Source organism: Felis catus, chromosome B1, assembly GCF_018350175.1.
Source record: "Felis catus isolate Fca126 chromosome B1, F.catus_Fca126_mat1.0, whole genome shotgun sequence".
Classification (NCBI taxonomy): Eukaryota; Metazoa; Chordata; class Mammalia; order Carnivora; family Felidae; genus Felis; species Felis catus.
Genome location: NC_058371.1, coordinates 172,818,346 through 172,841,821, shown reverse-complemented (window position 1 = coordinate 172,841,821; position 23,476 = coordinate 172,818,346). Strand labels below are relative to the sequence as shown.

Here is a 23,476-nt window from a genome sequence, read left to right as displayed (position 1 = left end):
CCCTAAGAAGGACTTAGAAATTCAACAAAGGCCCTTCAAAAGAGTTGGTAGCCAGGATGGAGGAAGGGGTCCAAGGCAGTGGGGAGACACTGCAGAGTCCAGGCACAAATAATTTTGGACAGGCTAAGCGGGATATGCAAGGGGCCCAATCCAAGGCTCTGTTGTTGAGAATGGAAATGAAAAGATCACAATGATGAAATCAAATACAAAAAGTAAGAGGCATCTTGTCCTGGATTGGAAAGAAAAGTCTCATCAGTGTAGGAGTTAAAAGATCAATGTTTGACCTCAGGCTTAGGTGAGTCATTTAAAATTCCAATCCCACTTGAAAGTGAGAGTTATATCTGATAGGTTCTAAACTCTCACTCATAGACTTACATTCCTAATCTATGCTTTTTTGGAATGGTTCATCATAATACACGAAGGAGTTGCACCTCAGAGAAAATTTGCCATAAATTAGATTTAAAACTCATCTCCCTCCAAACCACTTGGAATTTGAGGATTATAATCCCATTTTATCATAGACCTCTTTGCCACTTTTATAGAATATAGAACATTATCCACACTGGACTGTTGACACCCAGAAAATAGTGTCATTTATCTGTAGAGATGCACAGTGGTTGGGAAGGCATCCTGAAGAATCCGCAGAAGACTTGAACAATATTGATACAGAGCTCAATCTCCTTGAGAAAAAATGGAAGAAGCTCCAGGTTGGCAAATGGCAAGGGAATGGGAAGGAACTTGCAACTTCATAAGACCTGGAATCATTTTCAAAACATGATCAGACGCATTACACTGGGTTCTGTTACAGCATGCAGTCTGTGTATGCTTACTTCCTCATCAATGTCATGCTTGAGGAGAGTGGGTCCCTCGATGAAATCTAAAACTTCTTGGGTAAAAGTATATCCTCAGTTCTGCATGAGGCTAGGTGCTACTTCAATCTCATGTCCCAATATTAAACCTATGTATGATTCATTTTCTATTATATACCACAAGAGTCAATATTATATACCTAATAAGACTCAAAACCAAGCAAATTAGGAAGTTCTAATTTTCTGGAAAATCTTAAGTTTCTGGAACAGTACAATGATCTGATAGGTAAGATTTCATGGTAGTCTGGGGCGCCTGGGTGGCGCAGTTGGTTAAGCGTCCCACTTCAGCCAGGTCACGATCTCGCGGTCCGTGAGTTCGAGCCCCGCGTCAGGCTCTGGGCTGATGGCCCGGAGCCTGGAGCCTGTTTCCGATTCTGTGTCTCCCTCTCTTTCTGCCCCTCCCCCATTCATGCTCTGTCTCTCTCTGTCCCAAAAAAAAAAAAAAAAAAAGTTGGAAAAAAAATTAAAAAAAAAAAAAGATTTCATGGTAGTCTAGCTGCTGAAACAAGAAGTTACCTAGAGGTATACCTAATGTATTTTTTTTAATTGTGACAAAATACATCTATTTTTAAAACTGCATTATTAAATTGAGGATTCTATCATGGAATAACTCAACCCTATTGACTTCAGGACTAATGTTACCTACTTTACATGTTCTCAATTAACTGATCTTTAAAGATAAATGTCTCACACTGAATAATTTACTCAAGATTTAAAAATTCTCATACAGTGTCTGTCTGACTCCTCCAGAAGCCATGAATCACACTAATAGCAATGGCCCAGATGCAAAAAGCCTGATTGGAAAAGCATTCTCCCCATGCTCTGATCTTGCTGCACTGTGGTTTCTTTGGGTTTCCCCTTTTACCAAACAGACCATGAGCTCATAAGGGAGGAAGAAGAGAGACACTCAGCCTCAAGGCTGCTGAGCTCTAGCTTCTCCAAGTAGACTGGTCATTGGCCAAATGGTAGCACAACCTGGCTTAGAGATTGACACCCAACCCTGTCTCTATACTCTCAAGTTGACCATCTTGAATACAATTTCTCAAATGACTGCTAGCATGAGAAATTCATAAGATCACAACTATAAGGAAATAAGGTAGATGCAGAGCCTAATTTTACCCTACTTAGGATATTAGTTTTATTAGATTGAATGAGATGAAGTAGGTGTTGTAGGTCAAGAGCAACCACATATTGGCAATTTCACCTAATTCAAGCTATACTCAGAAATACTTCAATTCTGGATTCTCTGCCTTTTTCCCCTGACTTTCTATCCTGAAGCTGGTTGAGTCCCTGCTAAGTTCCTCTAGCTTACCTGGCATCCATTCCATAAACACTTATTGACACCTTCTCTGAACCAGGGACTGAGTAAACACCTGTTGATATAAGGGCAGAGGGAAGTCTGTCCTTGCCTTTGAGGAGCTCATACTCTAATGAGAATGGGAAACTTTAAAAATATATATGATCAGTTTGTGATAGAAATATATTTGAAGTGTTATGGAGAATCAAGGGGCATCATACTTAGAAGTGAGGAAGTTTTCAAAAAAAAAGTTGACATTTGGATTGTACAGTCAGTCATGCAATATGTTAAGGTCTGGGGGCAGAGAAAGAGACTGAATGTTCTGGAAAAGGGCCAATAACTTGATACGGCTCAATGATAGGAGGCAGGAAGGTAACAGGAGATTGGTGTCAGATCTTAAACAAGCATGGCCATTTTCTTCCTTTATCAGGTGGGTAAGTCAGAAATTTTTCTAATGAAGGAGGTAACATTTTTTGAAATATAATTTTGCAAAATTTACAAAAGCTTGTTTTCTTTCTATGACTGGGGAGACTAGAAAGGAAGAATCAAGCAAAATGAGTAGGATGCGTAGGCTTTAAACATTATCTTTCTTGTTTTTTCTACCTAATAAAGAAATATAGATTCACTTAAGCAACTCCAACATTATGGAAATATACTACATAGAAACCAAAAGTTTTCTGTAATATAACCTCCCAGGCCTAAACCACTGTTACTATACCAAAGTGAAATTGCCAAAGTATACCAAAGTATGCCAAAGTACTGAATATAGATTCATTTAGACTTTTATTTCAATATATAAACCACCATATTAATATAATTTTCTCCATACCAGTAAATATAGAACTACCTCATTCTTTTTAATGGCTGTGTAACATTTTATCGCATTAATGAACTATAATTTATTGAATTCGTTTTTATTCTGTGGAAACATGAGCTCTTTTCAATTTTTCAGTATTACAAATATTCTGGGATGAACACCGTTTTATAGAAGCCTTTGCAAATTTGTATTTCTGTAGGATACATTCTTAGAAATCCTTCGAAGAAGTGACATAAAAGTAGTCATTTTTCATTTAAATGATATTGCCAAATAACCATCATAAAGGCTGTATCAATTTCTATCCCCGCGGTGTATGCAAGGCCCATTTCCCTACGGGAAGGAAGGATTTTTATAGGCAGTCTGTTCTTATCAGAGAGATTACAGAACCTTGAGTCTCTTCATTCAGCTCCACAAATGTCTGTAGTTCACACATCTCTCTGGTTTCTAATAAATTAACATTAATAGAAGCTCTAAGTTTTGCCCAAAAAAGTCCACATTTACGTCTGTCTTTGGGCCATTCCAAGTATGCTTTCTTTTCCATAAGAGCTTTCAGCTTAGGATACCTGGTAGGAATACAGTAGAGTGGAATGGGTTCTAGCAAGATAAAAATTATGTAATCAGAATTTTCATGGAAGAGATTTTGGTGGGCAAAGTAAAGTTCATAATGGCACCACTCACTCTGGACAAAGTTGGGAGACAAAACAAAGATGGACTTACAGCTTTTCTCAATGCAGTTCGTGATATTTTCAGTAATGCTCTTACCAGGATCAAAGTTTCCTTCATGAAGGCAAATCAAGTTCTCTTCATTCTCTAGATTGGGAATTAATTCATGCTTCACCCAGGTAGAATCATGTTTATTGTATGAAATAAACACATAGAACTGGACATTTCTCTTGAGTTGTTCTTGGGTTGTCTTCCTAATCCTCTGCAATGTCTGTGTCCACTGACCTAGCATCCTGAGATACCAGGGCAGATCAAAGTAGAGGCAGCAGAAGGCCATAGCAGTCCCCAGAACTAGCATGATAACCACAATGGTGACAATCAACAGAGCTGTGTTGCAAGATAATTCAGGAAGATGAACATCTTTTAACCGAGTCCCCTTTAGATTCAAAGGGTATTCACAGATATATGAATCTGACCATCCAATCATCATGCCCTGTGAATATTTTTCCAGCTGAATAAAATCTCTTAATTCACAGGTACACCGGAATGGGTTTCTTCCTGCATTCAGAGTCTTAACTTCCTGACAGCTCTGGAAAAAATCCAGAGATGGGCTGAGAATTAAGTTCATTTCAATGTTCAGAATTGAGAGTTTTCTGAAATGACTGCACCCAGGAAGATCAGTTAGAAAGTTAAATGCGATATTTAGTTCTCGCAAAGACTTCAGATGAATAATCTCTTTAGGGACAGTTTGAATCTTGTTATTATTCAGGTCAAGTATTTGAATACTTCTGGGCAAGCACCTGAAAACAGAATCAGCAAATTTGTTGGATGACAGGTTCATAGTGATCAAGGTTTCTGGCCAAAAGCAATTTTCATCATTTTCATATTGTAACAGATTCTGGCTGAGATCTAAGTGCTTCAAGGATGTGTTGTTGGCAAAGAAACTCACTAAAGAAAGTGTCTCCAATTTATTGCCCTTCAAAATTAAAGTTTTCAAATGAGGCAATTGGATAGGTTGCTTAAACAGGTCATCTGTTAAGATATTATCAGCAAAATTTAAATGTTTGAATCTTGTGGGATAATTAGGAAACCGCATGTGTGGCATTTGTGCATCTGATATAGTCAGGTTTTCTATATCCATTTTGGTAAAAAGCAAGTAGACCCTTTCCTGTGGAATATAAAAAATTCTGAACTGTATGTGCTCCAATTTTATAGTTCTCATTGCAGTATTTGAGTAATCAAATGAATTATGGTCAAGATAAACCTTGCCTCCAAAAGTCACATGTTGGACTTGGAAGCATTCTACTGATGTATGCCAAACAAACTGGAAGATGAGGAGAAGGTCGTCCCAGAGTAAATCAACTTTATTAAGCAATAGAATAGATGTCTTGGAATTCGCTAAAGTAAGATTTTGTTGAGTTTCATAACTTGAAAATTGGCTTTTGCCATCTATGTTTGTCATTTCTAGTATTTTTGAAGTCTTGATTCCATCACGCAAAAGAACCCAGAAATTTGTGTTCATTGGTAAAACAATATGAAGTTTTGTTGTGTTTAAGATGGGCAGGCTACCTTCTTCATAATAAGAAAGACTTCTTAATCCTAAGAAGACTGTATTTAGATGCAAATGAGCAATTTTCTGGAAATCTGATTTTCGTATTTTTGCCCCACTCAAACCCAGGATTTCCAGATGTGACATGTTGCCAGCCTCCTCGTGGATAGGCACACTGTCAAAGTCATTGAAAGAAAGATCTAAATGTCTGAGACCTGCCAGTGAATACCAAGTTACAATCTTCAATCTGTTGTAGGACAAATCTAAATATCTTAACTCTCTGTTGAATTCAAAGGTCTTGATATCCAGCTCTTGGATTCTGTTGCGGCACAGAATCAAAACTTTCAGTTTAGAGACAGAACGAAAATCTGAACTCTGAAGCTGAGAAAGGAGGTTGTAGGATAAATCCAGTGTGGTTGTGGTTGGGGTCAAGTCTGCAGGAACCTTTCTAAGGGACATGTTGGAGCAGTTGGTTGTCAATTCCCTGTCTTCTGGCGGCTTTGACGCATAGCCCAGCACTGACATAACAGTACTACAAAATACATAAATGCTTCTGATAAGTGTCATTGTAATTCCAAGGATTCAATCACTTGGTTCCTTCATATGAATGATGAAGATGAGTTCAAAATCCTAGAAAGAGATATAATGTTAAATGGTTATGTCATTTTTTAAATCCTACAGGATTATTTTTGATGCCCAAAATTCACTATATTCACCAAGAGTTTGGAACAGAGTTCTAACCTGTGTATTGAGTCTTTGACATGATCTGAGATCGTGACATGATCTGAGAGTTTGGCTTACAGATTTCCAAGCCAGTCGCTGTCATATCCCCATCACTGAGGCAAGTCAGAATTCCCAGAAGGGATACATATAATAGTTGGCAGAAGTGCCTTTCTCCCAGTTCAACTTCGGAATTTCATTGCCAGGCCATATTCAACACTCCCTTGCATCCCATTTGGATAGCCTGAAGGCTTTAAGAAAATTGAAAGTGAAAAATTGTAAGATTTTATTCTTTTAGAGAAGTTTAAGGCTCACAGAAAGATTGAGGAGAAAGTATAGAAATTTTTCCATATCCCCCCAACCCCACACCTGCATGGCCTCCCCAGTTAGCAACATTCTCCATCAGTATGGCACACTTGTTACAATCGATGGACCTACATTGACACAGTATAATCACTCAAAGTCCACAATTGACATTATTGTTCACTCTTGGTGTTGGACATTCTATGAGTTTGGACAAACGTATAGTGGCATGCAGTCATCATTATGCATACATTCATTGCCCCCAAAATCCTCTATGCTCTGCCCATTCATCTTCCTTGTACTCCACAACCCTTTAGAACCATTGATATTTTTATTGTCTCCATAGTTTTGTCCTTTTCAGACTGTCATTTGGCTGGAAACATACAGTATATAGCTTTTTCAGATTGGCTTATTTTACTTACTAGTATGCATTTAAAGTTCCTCCATTCTTTGCATAGTTTGATAGTTTGTTTCCTTTTAGCACAGGATAGTATTCCATTATCCGGATGTACCATAGTTTGTTTATCCATTCACCTACTGAAGGACATGTTGGTTTCTTCCAAGTTTTGACAATTATGAATACAGCAGCTATAAACATCTATGTGCAGTTTTTGTGCAAGATTTAAACTCTCAATGAAGGTACTTTTTTATTACCAAATACTATGGGCTCCTGAATTAACGTCAAGGAATTGTTCCTCAACTTTTACATTTGTGGACATAGAGAGTCCTTTGAGCTAATATCTGATTTTCAACAATGCTTACCCATACACATGGAAGGTCTAAAACAGAAATAAACAGAATGGTTCCTGTCCTTATGGTTCCATATGTCTTCAGGTTGGTGGCAACAGCAATCTGGATCACTGACAAATAAGAGAAATAATGATAATAACAGTTTCCATTTCTTGGGGGCTTTCTACAGTGCCAAAATATATACACCATGTCTGCACAGGTACATGGGCACACACACACATAGCTTCTCAGAACAATGGGATAGCATGAACAGCAGAGAGGTCTCACTACACCATATCTTGCCATGGAGTATTATATCTTTTGTTCCTCCTGCTGTTCTGTGGGAGTGACCAGCCTGAGGAAAGTGAGGGTTGGGGTGTATTGGGCACATGTATTAAGCAGGATATACACGCATGTATTAAGCAGGAAAACTCTCACCAAGGTACTTACCTCACCTTGGTGTTTTCCCAGTGCATGGTGTAGGAAGACATAAAGTTTAAGAGTTTACAAATTTAATATTAGAATCTAACCACTTCTTGATAGAGACCCAGGGGGTCTTTCCTATCAACCTTGTGCCTCTTCAGTCATTTCCACCCAACGAACAGAGGAATCTTTAAAATGTACATCAGAATCTGACCCTCTTCTAGTCCAAATCCTCCACTATTTTCTTATTTCAACTGGAGGAAAATCCTGAGTCCTTGCAACAGCTGACATCTTCAATCCATTTCTCCAACTCTAGTCTGCTCATTCCTTACACTTTCCAAGCATGCTCCCACATCAGATTTTTGAACTTGGATTTGCTGTTCTTTTTCCAAAATACACTTTCCCTAGATGACAAGTGGCATGCTCCCTCACTCCCTTCACATCTCTGCATGAAGATCACCACTTCAGAGAGACTTTTTTGACCACCCTCTACAAAATATCACTCCCCACTCTCTATTCTCCTTATCTTAAAGTTATGTTTCTTTTTTAAAAAACATTTTTATGTTCATTATTTTTGAGAGACAGAGAGAGACAGAGCATGAGCAGGGGAGGGGCAGAGAGAGAGAGAGGGAGACACACAATTCAAAGCAGGCTCCAAGCTCAGAGCTATCAGCAGAGCCTGATGTGGGGCTCGAAGTCGTGAATTGCAAGATCATGACTTGAGCTGAAGTCAGATGCTTAACCAACTGAGCCACCCAGGTGCCCCAAAAAGTTATTTTTCTTTCTAGCCCTTCTCACCACCTAACATGCACATTTATTATTTTTTTATAGACTCTCTTTTCTTACCCCTTACTAGAATGTAAGCTATGTAGGAACAGAAGTTCTATCTGTTTTATTCACTGCTATAGCCCCAGTGCCCAGAAAAGTTCCCAGCAGAGTGGGTACTTAATAAATATATTGAATAATGAATATTATGAAAAACTTAGTTCTTTAATTGCCTCTGTTCTGTGTCCAAACAACTTGAAGTCTGACTCTTCTCTCAAAGTCCTCAGAATTCTGCATCCATGAGTTTCCTCATCTGTAAAATGCAGGAAATAGTACTCCCCTCCCAGAGTTTCAAGATAAATAAATGAGATAATATGTATGAAGGCGTGGTGGGGGGGACAAAACAGGCAGAAGTCATACAAGAGGACACCTGGAATATTACCTCATGCTCATCTAGATTTTTCTTTCTCTAGAACCTGCCTAAGTTTGTCGTTGTTGTTTAGAAATTCTAGAAAATGTGGACATTTCCCAAAATAACTTAAAAATGAAATACTTTTTAAAACTATTTTGTAGAATATAGAAAAATGGATACAGAAATGCTTGACCATCTTGTGACATGACTGTAAAGAGAAAACTTTGATTTTGATATTCCTTGTCCATTGTGTGCTCAGGGGAAGAAAGCACAAAAGACACTGGGTGGGGAATGGGGTTGAGAAGATGGTAACCTGGAACTGGCCTGGGGTTTTCACCTTTCCACTGAGAATATTCTTCCAATTCATCCCAGGTAGCCTTTTCGTGGTCACTCCTTTTTATATGACACTTAATATAGCATCCAATGATCAATATAAGAACAAACCACGAACATAAAAAAAGAGCCCCTATAATACAACTTTATGTTCATGATAATTTTCCAGACTTTAAAAATATGGGAAAATAAATTTGTTACCAGTACCATAACATTAATCCATTACCCACCTTTAGGATGACCTTAGTAACTTGTCCTGGGTGATGAATCCATACATTTATATCTATTCAAGGCAGATAGCATCTCCACTCCATACTGACTCTGTCATGCAAATGAGGCAGTGGCCACTTGATGTCTTTTTAATAACAACGACTAACATTCATTGAGCTATGTAATACTAATTTTATATAGCTTGATCCTTACAACAACAGCCTTACAGCGTCACTGCTACCGCAGTTCACCTTTCACAGATATGGAAGGTGGTGCTTAGAGAGGTCATATGACTGCCTCAGAGTCACAAAGTTAATAGATGGTGAGTCCAGTGCCTGGTGTCTTAGCCCCTCAGCTACCTTGTCTCTCTAGGGTGAGTCAAGGTAAATTTGTTTTCAAAATATCTTGTAATAACCTAATCATAATAAAATTATATCTCACTAAGTCATACTGATTCTTTAAACTTTCCCATCATAGAGTCCAAGGAACCTAATGAGTAAGTCTGCAAATGCCACACAGTTTAGGTTTTATATCAATTACTTATAAGGACTGACATGGACTGAACCATTCTGTTGAGCCCTGTCTTGTTTAAGCCACTATATTTTGTTACAGCAGCCAACCTATGTCCTAACTACATACTGTTAACATTTAGAGTAAAACCCAAACACCTGAAATTGGTTTATAACACTCTCCATGAGCTGCTGTTGCTTCTTTCTAGGATCTCTCTTCATACCACCCTTCTCCTGGCCCTCTACACTCCAGTCATACTGTCCTTCTTTTTGCTCCCTGGCCACAACTATACTCGCTCTGACCTTAGGACTTTGCACTGGATTTCCCGCCCCCCTCTCCTTTGGGTTACTCTTTCCCAACCCTTCCTTGGCTGGATCTCTCTTCTCATTTCGATCTTGGCTTAAAAAGTTTATCTCCTAAGGGCGCCTGGGTGGCTCAGTTGGTTGAGCCTCCGACTTTGGCTCAGGTCATGATCTCACGGTCTGTGGGTTTGAGCCCCGCGTCAGGCTCCGTGCTGACAGCTCAGAGCCTGGAGCCTGCTTCGAATTCTGTGTCTCCCTCTCTCTCTGCCCCTCCCCTGCTCACACTCTGTCTCTCTCTCAGCAATAAAAAAATTTTTGAAAAAAAAAGTTTATCTCCTCTAAGAGTCCTGACTTGACCACCTACCTAATCTAAAGTGGCCAGACTTGCTATTAGTTCACATCACCTTATTTTATTTCTCTTCAAAACAGAGCACTTGTTTATTGACTGTCTCTTCCACATCTTACACCCATGAGAGAAGAAAGGAGCTGATGAGCTTTTTCACTTCTGTATCCCCACCTAATAGAATAGTGCACAAAGCACATGCTCAGTAAATACTTTTTAAATGTATCTATGAATGAGGGGTGCCTGGCCGGCTCAGTTGTTGAAGTGTGTGACTCTTGATCTCAGGGTTGTGAGTTCGAGCTCCACATTGGGTGTAGAGATTACTTTGAAAAATAAAGTCTTTTAAAATAAATAAATAAATTCAATTCTGTATCTCTTAGCACATGATGGCACATAATATGTTCTCAAAAATGTGTGTTGAATGAATGAATTTGTGTTGTGAATTCCTGATATGGTGTAATACATGATGGTCAGATCATGAGTTTGGTGTTGGGGACTGATAGATTTGTGTTCAAGTCTTATCTTAGTCATTTACTGCCTGTGTTAACTTAGACTATTTATTTAACTGCTGAAAGGTTCAATTTTTCATCTATAAAATAAATTTTGTGCAGAGGCACAAGAGATCACGTATATAAATCACTGTTACCATGTGTGGCTTATTCAAATGGTAGCAGTTACCTAGGCCAAGGGTAGGGTGATTTCAGACACAAATTTTAAGGAGTGTCAAGAAATTCAAGAATCAAGATAAACAATGTTTTAATGGAATATTTTAAAATTAATTTTAACATAAAAATTCACAATGAACAAAATATCAAAATTTTTCGTGAAGACAGGATCAGTATTACTGAATTTTGCTTTTGTCTCAGGATCCAATGTGCCTTGGCAGGACACTGACAGTTATAGTCATTAAACTGACAAAAGTGTTTTTAACATCATCATCTCACAGAGTAATTAAATTTTTAGCAACTTACTTAAAGCCCCTATGTTCGGAGGCTATAAGCCCTTGAAAAATGCGACAATATCTAACCTAGTTGCTACTTCTAGAATCCCCTGAAAGGAGGTGTCATGATCTCTATACATTACTCACCTCTTCTCCCTACCCAATACCACAACCTCATCTGTAATTTATTCTAAAGAAGGGAGAGGAACTAACTCTTTTGAACTTTCCTTAATGTAAGAAAATAAAAAGGTCCTATCTCTCAGTCAATGCATGCGCACTATGGCATTTCATTACAACATTTTAAAAAGTATAACATAAATTTTTTATGAAAGATGCATTCAATATGTATTGCATATTTTTATCATACTCCTCCTACTATTACAACTCTGCTGAAAATAGGTAAAAAAGAGAATGACTTTTAATAGCTTATGATTTAAAAATCCAAATCAAAAGACACTATGAAATGACTGTTAGTGATTTATCAAAGAATACTTAACCATCTAACTTTTCTTTTCCCAGTGATGCAAAAAAGTAGAGAAAGGGTTAAAACCTATAGCATGTTGTACAATCTTTGCAACATAAGAAAGAGCAAGAATGACATTTTTTGGGTGTCACCTATGTGCCTGGCATAGAGCTAAATGTTTTCCATACACTATCTTGTTCAATCCCTTCAATAACTTAACAAAATGGTGGCCTTTTTAAAAAAGGTTTTTTTAATGTTTGTTTATTTTTGAGAGACAGCACGTGCGCATACATGAGCAGGCGAGGGGCAGACAGAGAGAGAGAGAGAGAGAGAGAGAGAGGGAGACACAGAATCTGAAGCAGGCTGCAGGTTCTGAACTGTCGGCACAGAGCCCGACATGGGGCTCAAACTCACGGACCACAAGATCATGACCTGAGCCGAAGTTGGACCCTTTCCCGACTGAGCCACCCAGGCACCCCAAATGGTGGCCATTTTTATCCCTATTTCACAAATGGAGAAGCCAAAACTCAGAGGTTAAGTAACTTACCCAAAGTAACTCAGTGAATAAGTCACAGAGTATGGATGTGAACCCAGACCTATCTAGTCCCTTCTGGCACCCAGATTGAAGGCTTTTCAAACTGTGAAATGAAGTTTTTTAGGATGTGATTACCCATGTTGATTCCACTCTCAGGGGTAGCTGTTATGGTGGCTTCTTCCTCCCTTCTCACCCTGTGCGCCTTTCTCTGAAGTGGCATGCAGCTACTAGGGGTCACTCTGCTAGATATCACAAAGCTCAAGAGACTTTGTCTACATCCATTCCTAAGTTATGAACTCATGAGAACTGAAATAAAACTTAGACCGTACACAGAACTTCAATTCATCACTCAGTATAGGTGGTCTGTGATAAAGCTCTTCTAGGAATCAGGTGCTTAGGTGCTATTAATCATCCTGTACTCTATAGCGGCCACATGGCCATCTTCAGCCACCGTGGACTTTTGCAGGAAACGGAACAAGATATCTACATTGTACAAAATCTATTAGATGGGCTCTTACTTTTTGACACAAACACAAATGCAGAACTTTAGTAAAGGAGCAACAAATATGCTTTAAATAGCCAAAGCAGATGATATTAACATGTACTACAGGAAAATAGAAGCTGGAGAAACCTCACCACAAGGATGGGATCATCCATTCTGAGTAGAAGAACTGACCAGGTTTAATCAGCGACCAGTGAAAGAAAATCCAAACCCTCAAGCACCTACAAGACAGTTCAAGTCCTTAGATCAGTAGCCCCAACATCACTCATTAATTGTTAATCTTTAGATGAATATAGGCAAAATAATAAATACTAAAAATCTGAGTAAGGCTACTTTCCCATGTACATGTGTTCGAATGATCTCTTCTTGAGAAAAGACCCATCCCACCCTTATTTCTTTCTCATGAGTGTTAGAGCAAACAAGGCTAATAGTTCTTACCCCCTGGCTTGCAGCGGCTCTAGCAAAGCTGCAGGTGTGGATGATTTGTTGGCTGGACCAGAACTGGCTGCAGGAGTGCTTGAATCAAGCTTTTCAGTGAAGCTTAAGCTCCTTTGCCCCCTACTGCATGCTAGTGGCATTACACGTTGCATGAATTTATTACAATCTTCAAGCACTTTTTTAAAAAATGGCAGTAAAATACACATACATAACATCTACTATTTTAACCATTTTAAAAGTTTCTTTATTTGGAGAGAGAGCAAGCACAAGTGGGAGAGGAACAGAGAGAGGGGGAGAGAAAGAGTCCCACGCAGGTTTTGCACTGTCAGAGCAGAGCGCAATGCAGAGCTCAAACTCTCGAACTGTGAGATCAGGACCTGAGCCAAAATCAAGAGTCAGATGCCCAACCGACTGAGTCACCCTGACTCTCCTAACCATTAAAAAAATTTTTTTCTTAAGATTTATTTATTTTTGAGACACAGAGAGACAGATCATGAGCAGGGGAGGGGCAGAGAGAGAGAGGGAGACACAGAATCTGAAATAGGCTCCAGGCCATCAGCACAGAGCCCCACTCAGGGCTCGAACTCACAAATCGTGAGATCGTGACCTGAGCCAAAGTCAGACACTTAACTGACTGAGCCACCCAGGTGCCCCCACCCCTAATCATTTTTAAGTGTGGTGCCATCAAGTACATTCCTATGGTTGTGCAACCATCACACTGTCTATCTGTAGATCTTCTCATCTTCCCAACCATAAGCTCTAGACTCATTAAACAATAACTCCACATTCCCCTTCCTCTCCACCTGTGGGGTCCACTATTACATTCTCTGCAGGAGTTTGACTACCTTAGGCACCTCATATGAGTGGAATCATGCAATGTTTGCCCTTTTGTGACTGGCTTATTTAGTGTGTAATGTTTTCGAGGTTCTTCAATGTTGTAATGTGTCTCAGAATTTCCTTCTCTCTCTCTCTCTCTCTCTCTCTCTCTCTCTCTCTCTCTCTCTCTCTCTCTGTCTTCTAATAACTGAGCCACCTCAAAACTCACTGGTAATGCTAGAAGCATTCTACACTCATCATCTCAGCCCTCCTGCCTCAAATCTGGCCACAGTTGCGTGACTACCTGGTGTAACTGTCACAGTCTTTAAAGGGTGATTGCCCAATTAAACTTATTGTTGACTCCTTATCTAACCTTTTAAGAGGGCACATCTCTATAGCTTCCTGGGACTTCATTCTCTGGTTGGGGTGGCAGGGTGGAAATTATTCCAGTTTGTTCTCTGAAATCTCACCTCCCTTGATGAGAGTTCTTTGGGGCCCAGTTACCCTTTCTGGTCTAGTAATAACTAAAACAAACAAAAAAACCAAAAAGGTTTCTAATACTTTCGTTGAAAACAGTGAGGTCCACACATATCTCATTTCACCTTTCATATTGGACTAGTCTGGCCTCCATGATCAAAACCTCTTCTTCGAGAAATCCTTCTCACTACATAGCAGTGGTGGTAAGGCTCAGTGATGTACCCTCCATTGTCATTCTGGTTCCTTTATGTATCTTTCTTTCTCTAACTGCTCTCACTCTGACTTCAAGATTGAAAGTTTTGTTAAAGAAAAAATTATTCCTAACTCTTGTTAAAGAATGGTAAGGCAGGACTCTGTTCTTCCCTGTTGTGGTATATATTAGAATTGTCTTCTTTAAAGCTGAGTAATATTTTATTTTGTGTATATACCATATTTCTTCATCCACTCATCCATCAATGGATATTTGGGTCATTTCACCTTTTGGCTATTGTGAATAATATTCCTATGAACCTGGGGGTTCAAGTCCCTGCTTCCAATTCTATTGGGTTTATACATAGAAGTGGAATCACTGGATCATATGGCAATTTTTGGATTAATTTTTTCCAGAACTGCCATATTGTTTCCCAAAGCATTTTAGAGCACTTTGAAGGTTCCTTCCTGCAAAGTTCAGATCAGGGCACCTGGGTGGCTCAGTCGGTTAAGTATCTGACTCTTGATTTCGGCTCAGGTCATGATCTCGTGGTTGTGAGATCAAGCCCCTCCTTGGACTTCACACTGACATTGTAGAGCCTGCTTGGGATTCTCCCTCTCTTTCTCTCTCTCTCTCTCTCTGCCCCTCCCCCATTTGCATGTGCTTTCTCTCTCTCTCAAAATAAATAAATAAACTTCAAAAAAAACTCTTGTTCTAAGAATGTACTCCCTTCCCAATTTCATATATACATAAACCTATTATAATCATTCATTTTTTAATTGGCCATTCCTCTTGTGGACAATCCATTTGGAAGTTTTTATCTTCACTAGTGATATCCAGCAGTGTCACCTAAATATTTAGTGTAAATAAAATCTTAAAAATGAGATTTTTTTTAAACAATAATATTGGTGGGGGATGCTTGGGTGGCTCAGTTGGTTAAGCATCCAACTACTTTTGATTTTGGCTTAGGTCATGATCTCATGGTCATGGGATCAAGCCCTGCATCAGGCTCTGCTCTGGGCATGGAGCCTGCTTAAGATTCTCTCTCCCTCTGCCCCTCTCCCCCACTTGTGCTCTCTCTCTAAAAAAAAAAAAAATAAAAACAAAAGCAAAATAATAACATTGGGGTTTTTCATAAAAAATGTAATGCATGTATTTCTGCACATACTTTAGGAGGAAACCATACAATTAATAACAGCATAGAGAAAAACAACAACAGAAAATGAACAGTCTACTGCACACTAAACATATGCAAACATGTCTATAAAAATAGGTAACTGGAGGCACACCCATTAGGAGTATGGGGAGGGAATTCCTAGTTTGTCAGATGAACTAAGCTCTAAAATCTCTTTCATTTCAGAAGTTCTCAAACCACTATAATCAGGACACTCACATTCTATTGTGGTCCTCTTATGGAAAAAATTACTTATATTTTTTTTGCTGTCCAAAGACACATTCTTCCTTTTTCAGAGCTCAAAATGTTTAAACACTTTGCCCTGCCGGTGAATGGAGTTTCTTTTACTTATTTTTTAAAATTTGTTTATTTTGAGAGGGGGGAGGGGTAAAGAGAGAGAATCCCACAGAGACTCCACGCTGTGAGTGCAGAGCCTGATATCAGGTTCTATCTCACTAACCATGAGATCATGACCTGAGCTGAAATCAAGAGTCAGACAGACACTTAACTGACTGAGCCACCTGGTGCCCCTTCTTTACTTATTTTTTAATTTACTTATCAAAAACAAGTGGAGCCCAGTTAAACAGTAGTATTCTGGGGTCACCTGGGTGGCTCAGTCGGTTAAGCATCCAATTCTTGATCTCAGCTCAGGTCATGGTCACACAGTTGGTAAGATCGAGCCCCACATCAGGCTCTGTGCTGATAGCATGGAATCTGCTTGGGATTTTCTCTCTCCCTGTCTCTTTGCCCCTCTTCTGCTTGTACTCTGTCTCTCTCAAAATAAATAAATATTTTTTTAAAGCAGTATTCTGTCATTATCGCCATCATCATCATCATGATAGCTTGATTTACTTTTCTAAAGTAAATACAGGAAGTATTATAGGAAGTATTACATACAAGATATTGGCTAATCCTCACCAGAAACTCCACAAAACTTGCGTATAGTTCCCATTTGACAGATGATGAAACTAGTCCAGAGAGAATAAGAAACTTGCCCAAGGTAATCATCCAGTAAGAAATGGAGTCAAGATTCAAAACTGAGCCTGAGTCAAAGGCCACAGTGTTTTCACTATTCCAGGTGACCAAAAGTTTATGTACTACTCTCTCTGCCTTCATCTGGAATTTCTAAATATTTAAATCCTTATTTACACTTAGCAGTAGTAACAGTAAGCTCAAAACCATATTCACTGATAATTTGGGGGTGTAATTTTTTTTATTCTCTCCAAAAATCTTTCCCCTTTATCTGTCCCTTTTTTCCCCCTCTTCTCTTCCTCTGAGCTTCGGAGATATCTGCCATGGTAACACCTCCACACACACATACAAACACATACATTCTCTCTTTCACATAATTTTCCCCTCTTAAGATATCCTTCATATATAAGTTTCAGTGAACAGAGAACCCTTTGTTACCTTAGGTGGTTGGAGGTTTATTTTAAAGATACTCCAGAAGTAAGGAAGGCTACCAGATCTCACAGAGAACTTAAAAAAAAAAAAAATGGCTAGCACAGTAGCCCTGGTTGGACCATCTTATTGTATCCTCCAAAGTGGGCAAAGGCTGTTCTCTACTCTAGTAATGAGTCAACTTCTCTTTGACTCTTCCTCTTTCTTAATCTGCTCCTCTTTCTACTGCCAGCTTCTCTTTATTGCTGCCTTTGCTTCTATTTCTTACTACAGCCTGTTCTTGGTGTTATAGCTTATGGGCAGGACAGAGGCTCATAATAAGGGTACTTCCCAAAAGTAAGAAATCTTATTGAATCTTTGTATCCAAGGAGCTCCAAAATGGAGTATCTCTATTTGGCAGAGGACCCATATCTGATAGTATACTGGCCTATTTTACATCTTGCCTTTGATAAGGCCTAGGTCCCTGATCTGGGCAGGTAGGAAAGTCCTGTATTTCAAGGCTTCCAGCTGGTGGAAGGAAGAGACTGGGGTTGCTTAAAGCCACCGCAGGCTAGCTCATAGTCTAGTACTAAGTATGTGTTGAGTAAAGTTCCTCTAGTTTAGTTAGAAATATCAGTAAGAGAAAATAGTGACAAAGTGTATTTTTTCTGAATTAATATTTCTCAAAAATAAAAGGTAACAAAATTCTCACATGGTTAGGAAATTCTAATACTTTATCATTCATTTACTATACTTGACAAGTATAAGGAAGGGAAAACATTTTTGTTTGAACAAATAAATTGAATGGTCCTAAATATGTAATGGAAACCTAAAGAAAGACTTTGCAGAGATTTGGTAAATACTTCATGATCAACGAGTAGAGCAGCACTGTCCAATAGAATATAGATGATGAAAGCCACACAAGTAACTTTAAGTTACCTAGTAACTATATTTATTTTATTTTATTTTATTTTATTTTACTTAATGTTTATTTATTTTTGAGAGAGAGACACACAGTGTGTGCAGGGGAGGGGCAGAGAGAGAGGGAGACCACAGAATCCAAAGCAGGCTCCAGGTTTCATGCTGTCAGCCCAGAGCCGGATATGGGGCTCCAACCTACAAACTATGAGATCATGACCTGAGCTGAAGTCTGATGCTTACCTGACTAAGCCACCCAGGTGCTCTTCTAGTAACTACATTTAAAGAGACAAAAAGAGGGGCGCCTGGGTGGCGCAGTCGGTTAAGCGTCCGACTTCAGCCAGGTCACGATCTCGCGGTCTGTGAGTTGGAGCCCCGCGTCGGTCTCTGGGCTGATGGCTCAGAGTCTGGAGCCTGTTTCCGATTCTGTGTCTCCCTCTCTCTCTGCCCCTCCCCCGTTCATGCTCTGTCTCTCTCTGTCCCCAAAATAAATAAATGTTGAAAAAAAATTAAAAAAAAAATAAATAAAGAGACAAAAAGAAACAGGTTAAGTTAGTTTCAATATATATTGAATCAATTGATATATTGTATCAAAATATTAACATATAGTCAATATAAAAACTAAGATATTTCTTTTTTTTTTTCAAAAAGCATGTTAGAAGTCTGCTACATGTTTTACATTTCCACCACAATTCAACTCAGACTTGTCACATTTCAAGCACTTGACAGCCAAATATGGCTAGTGGTTACCATATTGAACAAATACGGCTAGAGCCTTAAGCTAATTAATGACCATCCTATAATTAGCAAACAAACTGGAACTCCTGTTCACCCACAGAATTTTCCCCACTAATGCAAAATATTGATATTTCTCATTTCCTCACCTCTTCTAATTCCAACTCCTGCTCCCTTTCTCCAATAATCCTATTCACTCTTCAAATGACCCTATTGTAGAAACATATATCTGGACCTGTGTCCTCAGAAATTACCCCAAAGGCATTAGGGATAAGCTTATGTATACATATACATATACATATTAGAGGTAGAATGGGGGAAAGAAGAGGGAAGATAAGCAAATAAGAAAGATTAAAGAAGGAAAGAGACAGGGGCATCTGGGTGGCTTAGTTGGTTAAGCATCCAACTTTGGCTCAGGTCATGAGCTCACGGTTCATGGTTTCAAGCCCCATGTCAAGCTCTGTGCTGACACCGTGGAGCCTGGAGCCTGATTCAGATTCTGTGTCTCCCTCTCTTTCTGCTCCTCCCCCACTCATACTACTGTCCCTCACTCTCTCTCTCTCTCTCTCTCAAAAATAAAGCTTTTAAAAAAATTTTAAAAAGGAAAGAGAGAAAATGGAAGGCTTTTAAAAGCAGAACAGATAGCAAATCTAAAGGAGAAAACAAAAACATAGGGGAAAGAACAGGGGACAACAAAATGGAGAAAATCAGGATGAAGACAAGGGACAGGATAGGAACGGAGATCAAAAATAAGTGGTGGGGGGAATAAAATTTATAGGCTAAAGAAGGGAGTGGCAAAGGGAAAAAAAGTAGAGAAGGAAAGGAGGGAAGTCTGGATTTCTCATCCAGGTGCCCATTATTATTATAGCTTTATTAATAGGTTGCTTAATGTTTGTTGTATTTTTTTTTAATGTTTCTGTATTTATTCTGAGAGAGAGAAAGCATGAGTAAGCGAGGGATAGAGAGAGAGGGAGAGAGAGAGACTCCCAAGCAGGCTTCTCGCTCAGCACACAGCTGGACACAGGGCTTGATCTCATGACCATGAGATCATGGCCTGAGCCAAAATCAAGAGTCAGACACTTAACCGCCTGAGCCACCCAGGCGCCCCACTTAATGTTTGTTTTAGACCAAGTTATAGAGAAACACAATAATGTAACAAACATCCTGTAAGACACATCAACAGGAGAAATCTCCCTAGATTTCTTTGTTTTCAACCAAATACTTACAATGTTTTGATTGAATATGAAAAAATTACACACTGAATCAGATATCTTCCAATATATCCAGTGGTGTGCTAGAGCTGGGTTATACCAGCTCATAAGAGCAAAGTTTTAATTTTTAAGAATTTTGTGAAACAGTTGCCCAAAACAACTATTATTAAAAATTAAATTGTATATGCTTGCAATTAAATAAACTATATTAAAAACAAAATAATAGATACTCAAAACTCATCACTTCATAATTATTTTTTAGATATTTACTATTTATTATGTTCTTAAAGTTATTTATGTGTTTTATATCTGTATAGCAGAAACACCATGGAGAATTAATAACATTGTCTTTCTTGGTCTTTACCTGCTATAGTGGAACACATACTCCAGTAACTTCCTAAGAAAAAGTGTTTTGAGGGTTAATTTAGAGCAGGAACTTAATGTCCTCCTTCATATTTGATCGATTGTTTGGCTGTCTCTAAATTCCTAAGTTCCAAATAATTTTCCCCACACAATTTTATTTTCTAGCTTCTGGTACTGAGAAGTGTAATGCCATCTTTATTTGTGACTCCTTGTATATGCCTTTCTCCTTCTCTCTGGAAAATTTTTGGATCATTGTCTAACATTATTCTAAAATTATCCTAAAATTTCAAGAGGTGGTGCCATGTACCATTAATTTTGCTGGGTGTAGTTAAGAGTTTCATGTCTTTCAATGGAATATCTTTCCTTTATTACTTTGACAATGTCTCCTCCTCCATTTTCTCTGTCTAGAATACTTATTAGATGTAGGTGGACTTCCCAGATTTAGGCTCTTATTTCTTATTTTTTCTCTTACATTGGCAATTAATCCTTTTGTTCTTTTTTTAAATGTCTATTTATCTTAAGGGGGGGAGGGGCAGAGAAAGAGAGGGAACAGAGTATCTGAAGCAGGCTCTGTGCTGACAGCAGAGAGCTCAATGTGGGACACCAACTCACAAACCACGAGACCGTGACCTGAGCCAAAATCAGACGCTTAACCGACTGAGCCACCCAGGTGCCCCAATCCTTTCGTTCTTACTCCTTAAAACTTCCCTTAGCATATTTTCCAAGTCTTCAATTTCTATGGGGGACAGGGCTATCTTATTTAAGTTCTAAGAAGTATCTCCAAGTTGTCTTGGAAGAAAGGTCAGCATCCTTGTAGGCCTGCCTGTTAACCACATCATCCACATGCAGCATTCCTTCCCCTGACTCTCAAATACATAGCGCCTGGGACCTTGTTGATTAACTTTGATAATGGATCTTTATCAAGGGTGGCCATCCACTTGTATGGGTGTTAATTTGTGGAATTCAAGAAGTGACTGTGTCCTAGTATGAGGATGAAGTCTATCAGAGAGCTTTGGAGCAGTGAAGGAAAGCAGGGATGAGCAGGTCTAAAGTGCTGGGGAGCCACAGAAAGTTCAAAAAGAGGTAGCCAGGAAATTCAGCACACTCCTGAAATCCTCAGGAGGGACTGCTTTCCTGTAACTACACAGGTTGGGGACTTGAATGGTTTTACTTGAAAATAAAAGGAAAAACTAGAAACTATAGTGATATTTGGGTTGCATTAGTAAGGTCAGAGTTTTTCATTGGTTTGTTTTCCAACTGAATCTTCTTTTGAACTGTCCATCTTATTGCCAATATAACAGCTGGGATTTAGTGCTTTTCTATTTTATTCTACTAGTTCTTTATGTAAAAGAACTACCTCTGTGAAAAATACTGGTGGTATTTTGATAGGGATTGCATTAAGTGTGTAGATTGCTGGGGCACCTGGGTAGCACAGCTAGTTGAATATCTGACTCTTGATTTTGGCTCAGGTCATGATCTCATGGTTCATGGGATCGAGGCCCATGTTGGGTTCCACACTGACAGCATGGAGCCTGCTTGGGATTCTCTCTGTCCCTCTTTCTCTGCCCCTCCCCCTGCTTGTGTCCTTTCTCCTCTCTCAAAATAAATAAATACACATTAAAAAAATAAATGTGTAGATTGCTTTGGGACATTTTAACAATATTTGCTCTTCCAACCCATGAGCATGGAATTTCTTTCCATTTCTCTGTGTCATCTTCAATTTCCTTCATCAGTGTTTTATACTTTTCAGAGTACAGATATTATACTTCTTTGGTTGGTTTATTCCTAGGTATCTTACCTTTTTTGGGTACAATTGTAACTGGGATTGATTCCTTAACTTCTCTTTCTGTTGCTTTATTATTGGAGTATGGAAATGCAACAGATTTCTGTACATTGATTTTGTATCCTGCAACTTTATGAATTTGTTTACCAGTTCTAGCAATTTTTTTGGTGGAGTCTTTCAGGTTTTCTATATAGAGTATCATGTCATCTGCAAATAGTGGACATTTTAATTCTTCCTTGCTGATTTGGATGCTTTTTATTTCCTCTTGTATTCTGAATACTATGGCTAGAATTTCCAGTACTATGTTAAATAACAGTGGGAAGAGTAGATATCCTTGTTTTGTTCCTGACTGTAGAGGAAAAGCTCTCAGATTTTCCCCGTTCAGAATGGTATTAGCTGTGGGTTTTTTCATATATGGCCTCTATTATATTGAGGTATGTTCCCTCTAAACCTACTTTGTTGAGTTTTTTTTTTTTATCACGAATGGATGTTGTACTTTGTCAAATGTTTTATCTATGCATCTATTGAAATAATTATATAGTTCTCATCCTTCCTTTTATTAATGTGATGTATCATATTGATTGATTTGTGAATATTGAGCCACGCTTGCAACCCAGGAATAAATCCCACTTGATTATGGTGAATGACTTTTTTTTAATGCATTGTTGGAATCAGTTTGCTAGTATTTTATTGAGAATTTTTGCATCCATCTTAACCAAGGATATTGGCCTGTAGTTCTATTTCTAGTGGAGTCTATATCTCATTTTGGTATCAGGGTAATGCTGGCCTCATAGAATGAGTTTGAAAATTTTGCTCCCTTTTCTATTTTTTGGAACAGTTTGAGAAGTATTTACTCTTCCTGTGAAGCCATCTGGCCCTGGACTTTTGTTTGTCGGGGTTTTTATTATTCTTACTATTATTACTAATTAAATTTTTTTAATGTTTATTTATTTTAGAGACAGAGTGCAAGCAGGCAAGCAGGGGATGGGGCAGAGAGAGGGAGACACAGAAGCCAAAGCAAGCTTCAGGCTCTGAGCTGTCAGCACAGAGCCTTATGTGGGGCTCAAGCTGGTAAATGGCAAGATCATGACCTGAGCCGAAGTCGGCTGTTCAACCGATTGAGCCATCCAGACACCCCCCCATTTTGGTAGTTTATATGTTTCTAGGAATTTGTCCATTTCTTCCAGGTTGTCCAAAATGTAGGCATGTAGTTTTTCATAATATTCTCTTATAATTGTATTTCTGTGGTGTTGGTTGTTATTTCTCCTCTCTCAGTTGTGATTTCATTTATCTAGGTCCTTTTTCT

General features: G+C 38.7%; 1 protein-coding gene across 11 annotated transcripts; it reads right to left on the bottom strand.

Moving 5' to 3' along the window:
* Positions 1 to 2,923: 2,923 nt before the first annotated feature.
* On the bottom strand, positions 2,924 to 13,302 carry TLR10 (toll like receptor 10). Of its 11 annotated transcripts, none has more exons than XM_019829636.2 (6): positions 13,124 to 13,302; positions 12,820 to 12,906; positions 6,981 to 7,078; positions 6,641 to 6,755; positions 5,937 to 6,166; positions 2,924 to 5,825 (listed from the first exon to the last, which is right to left on the bottom strand). In XM_019829636.2, the coding sequence occupies exon 6, from the start codon at positions 5,760 to 5,762 to the stop codon at positions 3,333 to 3,335; it is 2,430 nt and encodes an 809-aa protein (XP_019685195.2). In that variant the 5' UTR covers positions 5,763 to 5,825; positions 5,937 to 6,166; positions 6,641 to 6,755; positions 6,981 to 7,078; positions 12,820 to 12,906; positions 13,124 to 13,302; the 3' UTR covers positions 2,924 to 3,332. The 11 variants fall into 11 exon arrangements, with proteins under 11 accessions (XP_019685195.2, XP_044912405.1, XP_044912408.1 ...); XM_045056470.1 differs by having other exon boundaries at positions 6,641 to 6,752; XM_045056473.1 differs by having other exon boundaries at positions 6,641 to 6,752; positions 12,860 to 12,906.
* Positions 13,303 to 23,476: the final 10,174 nt, after the last annotated feature.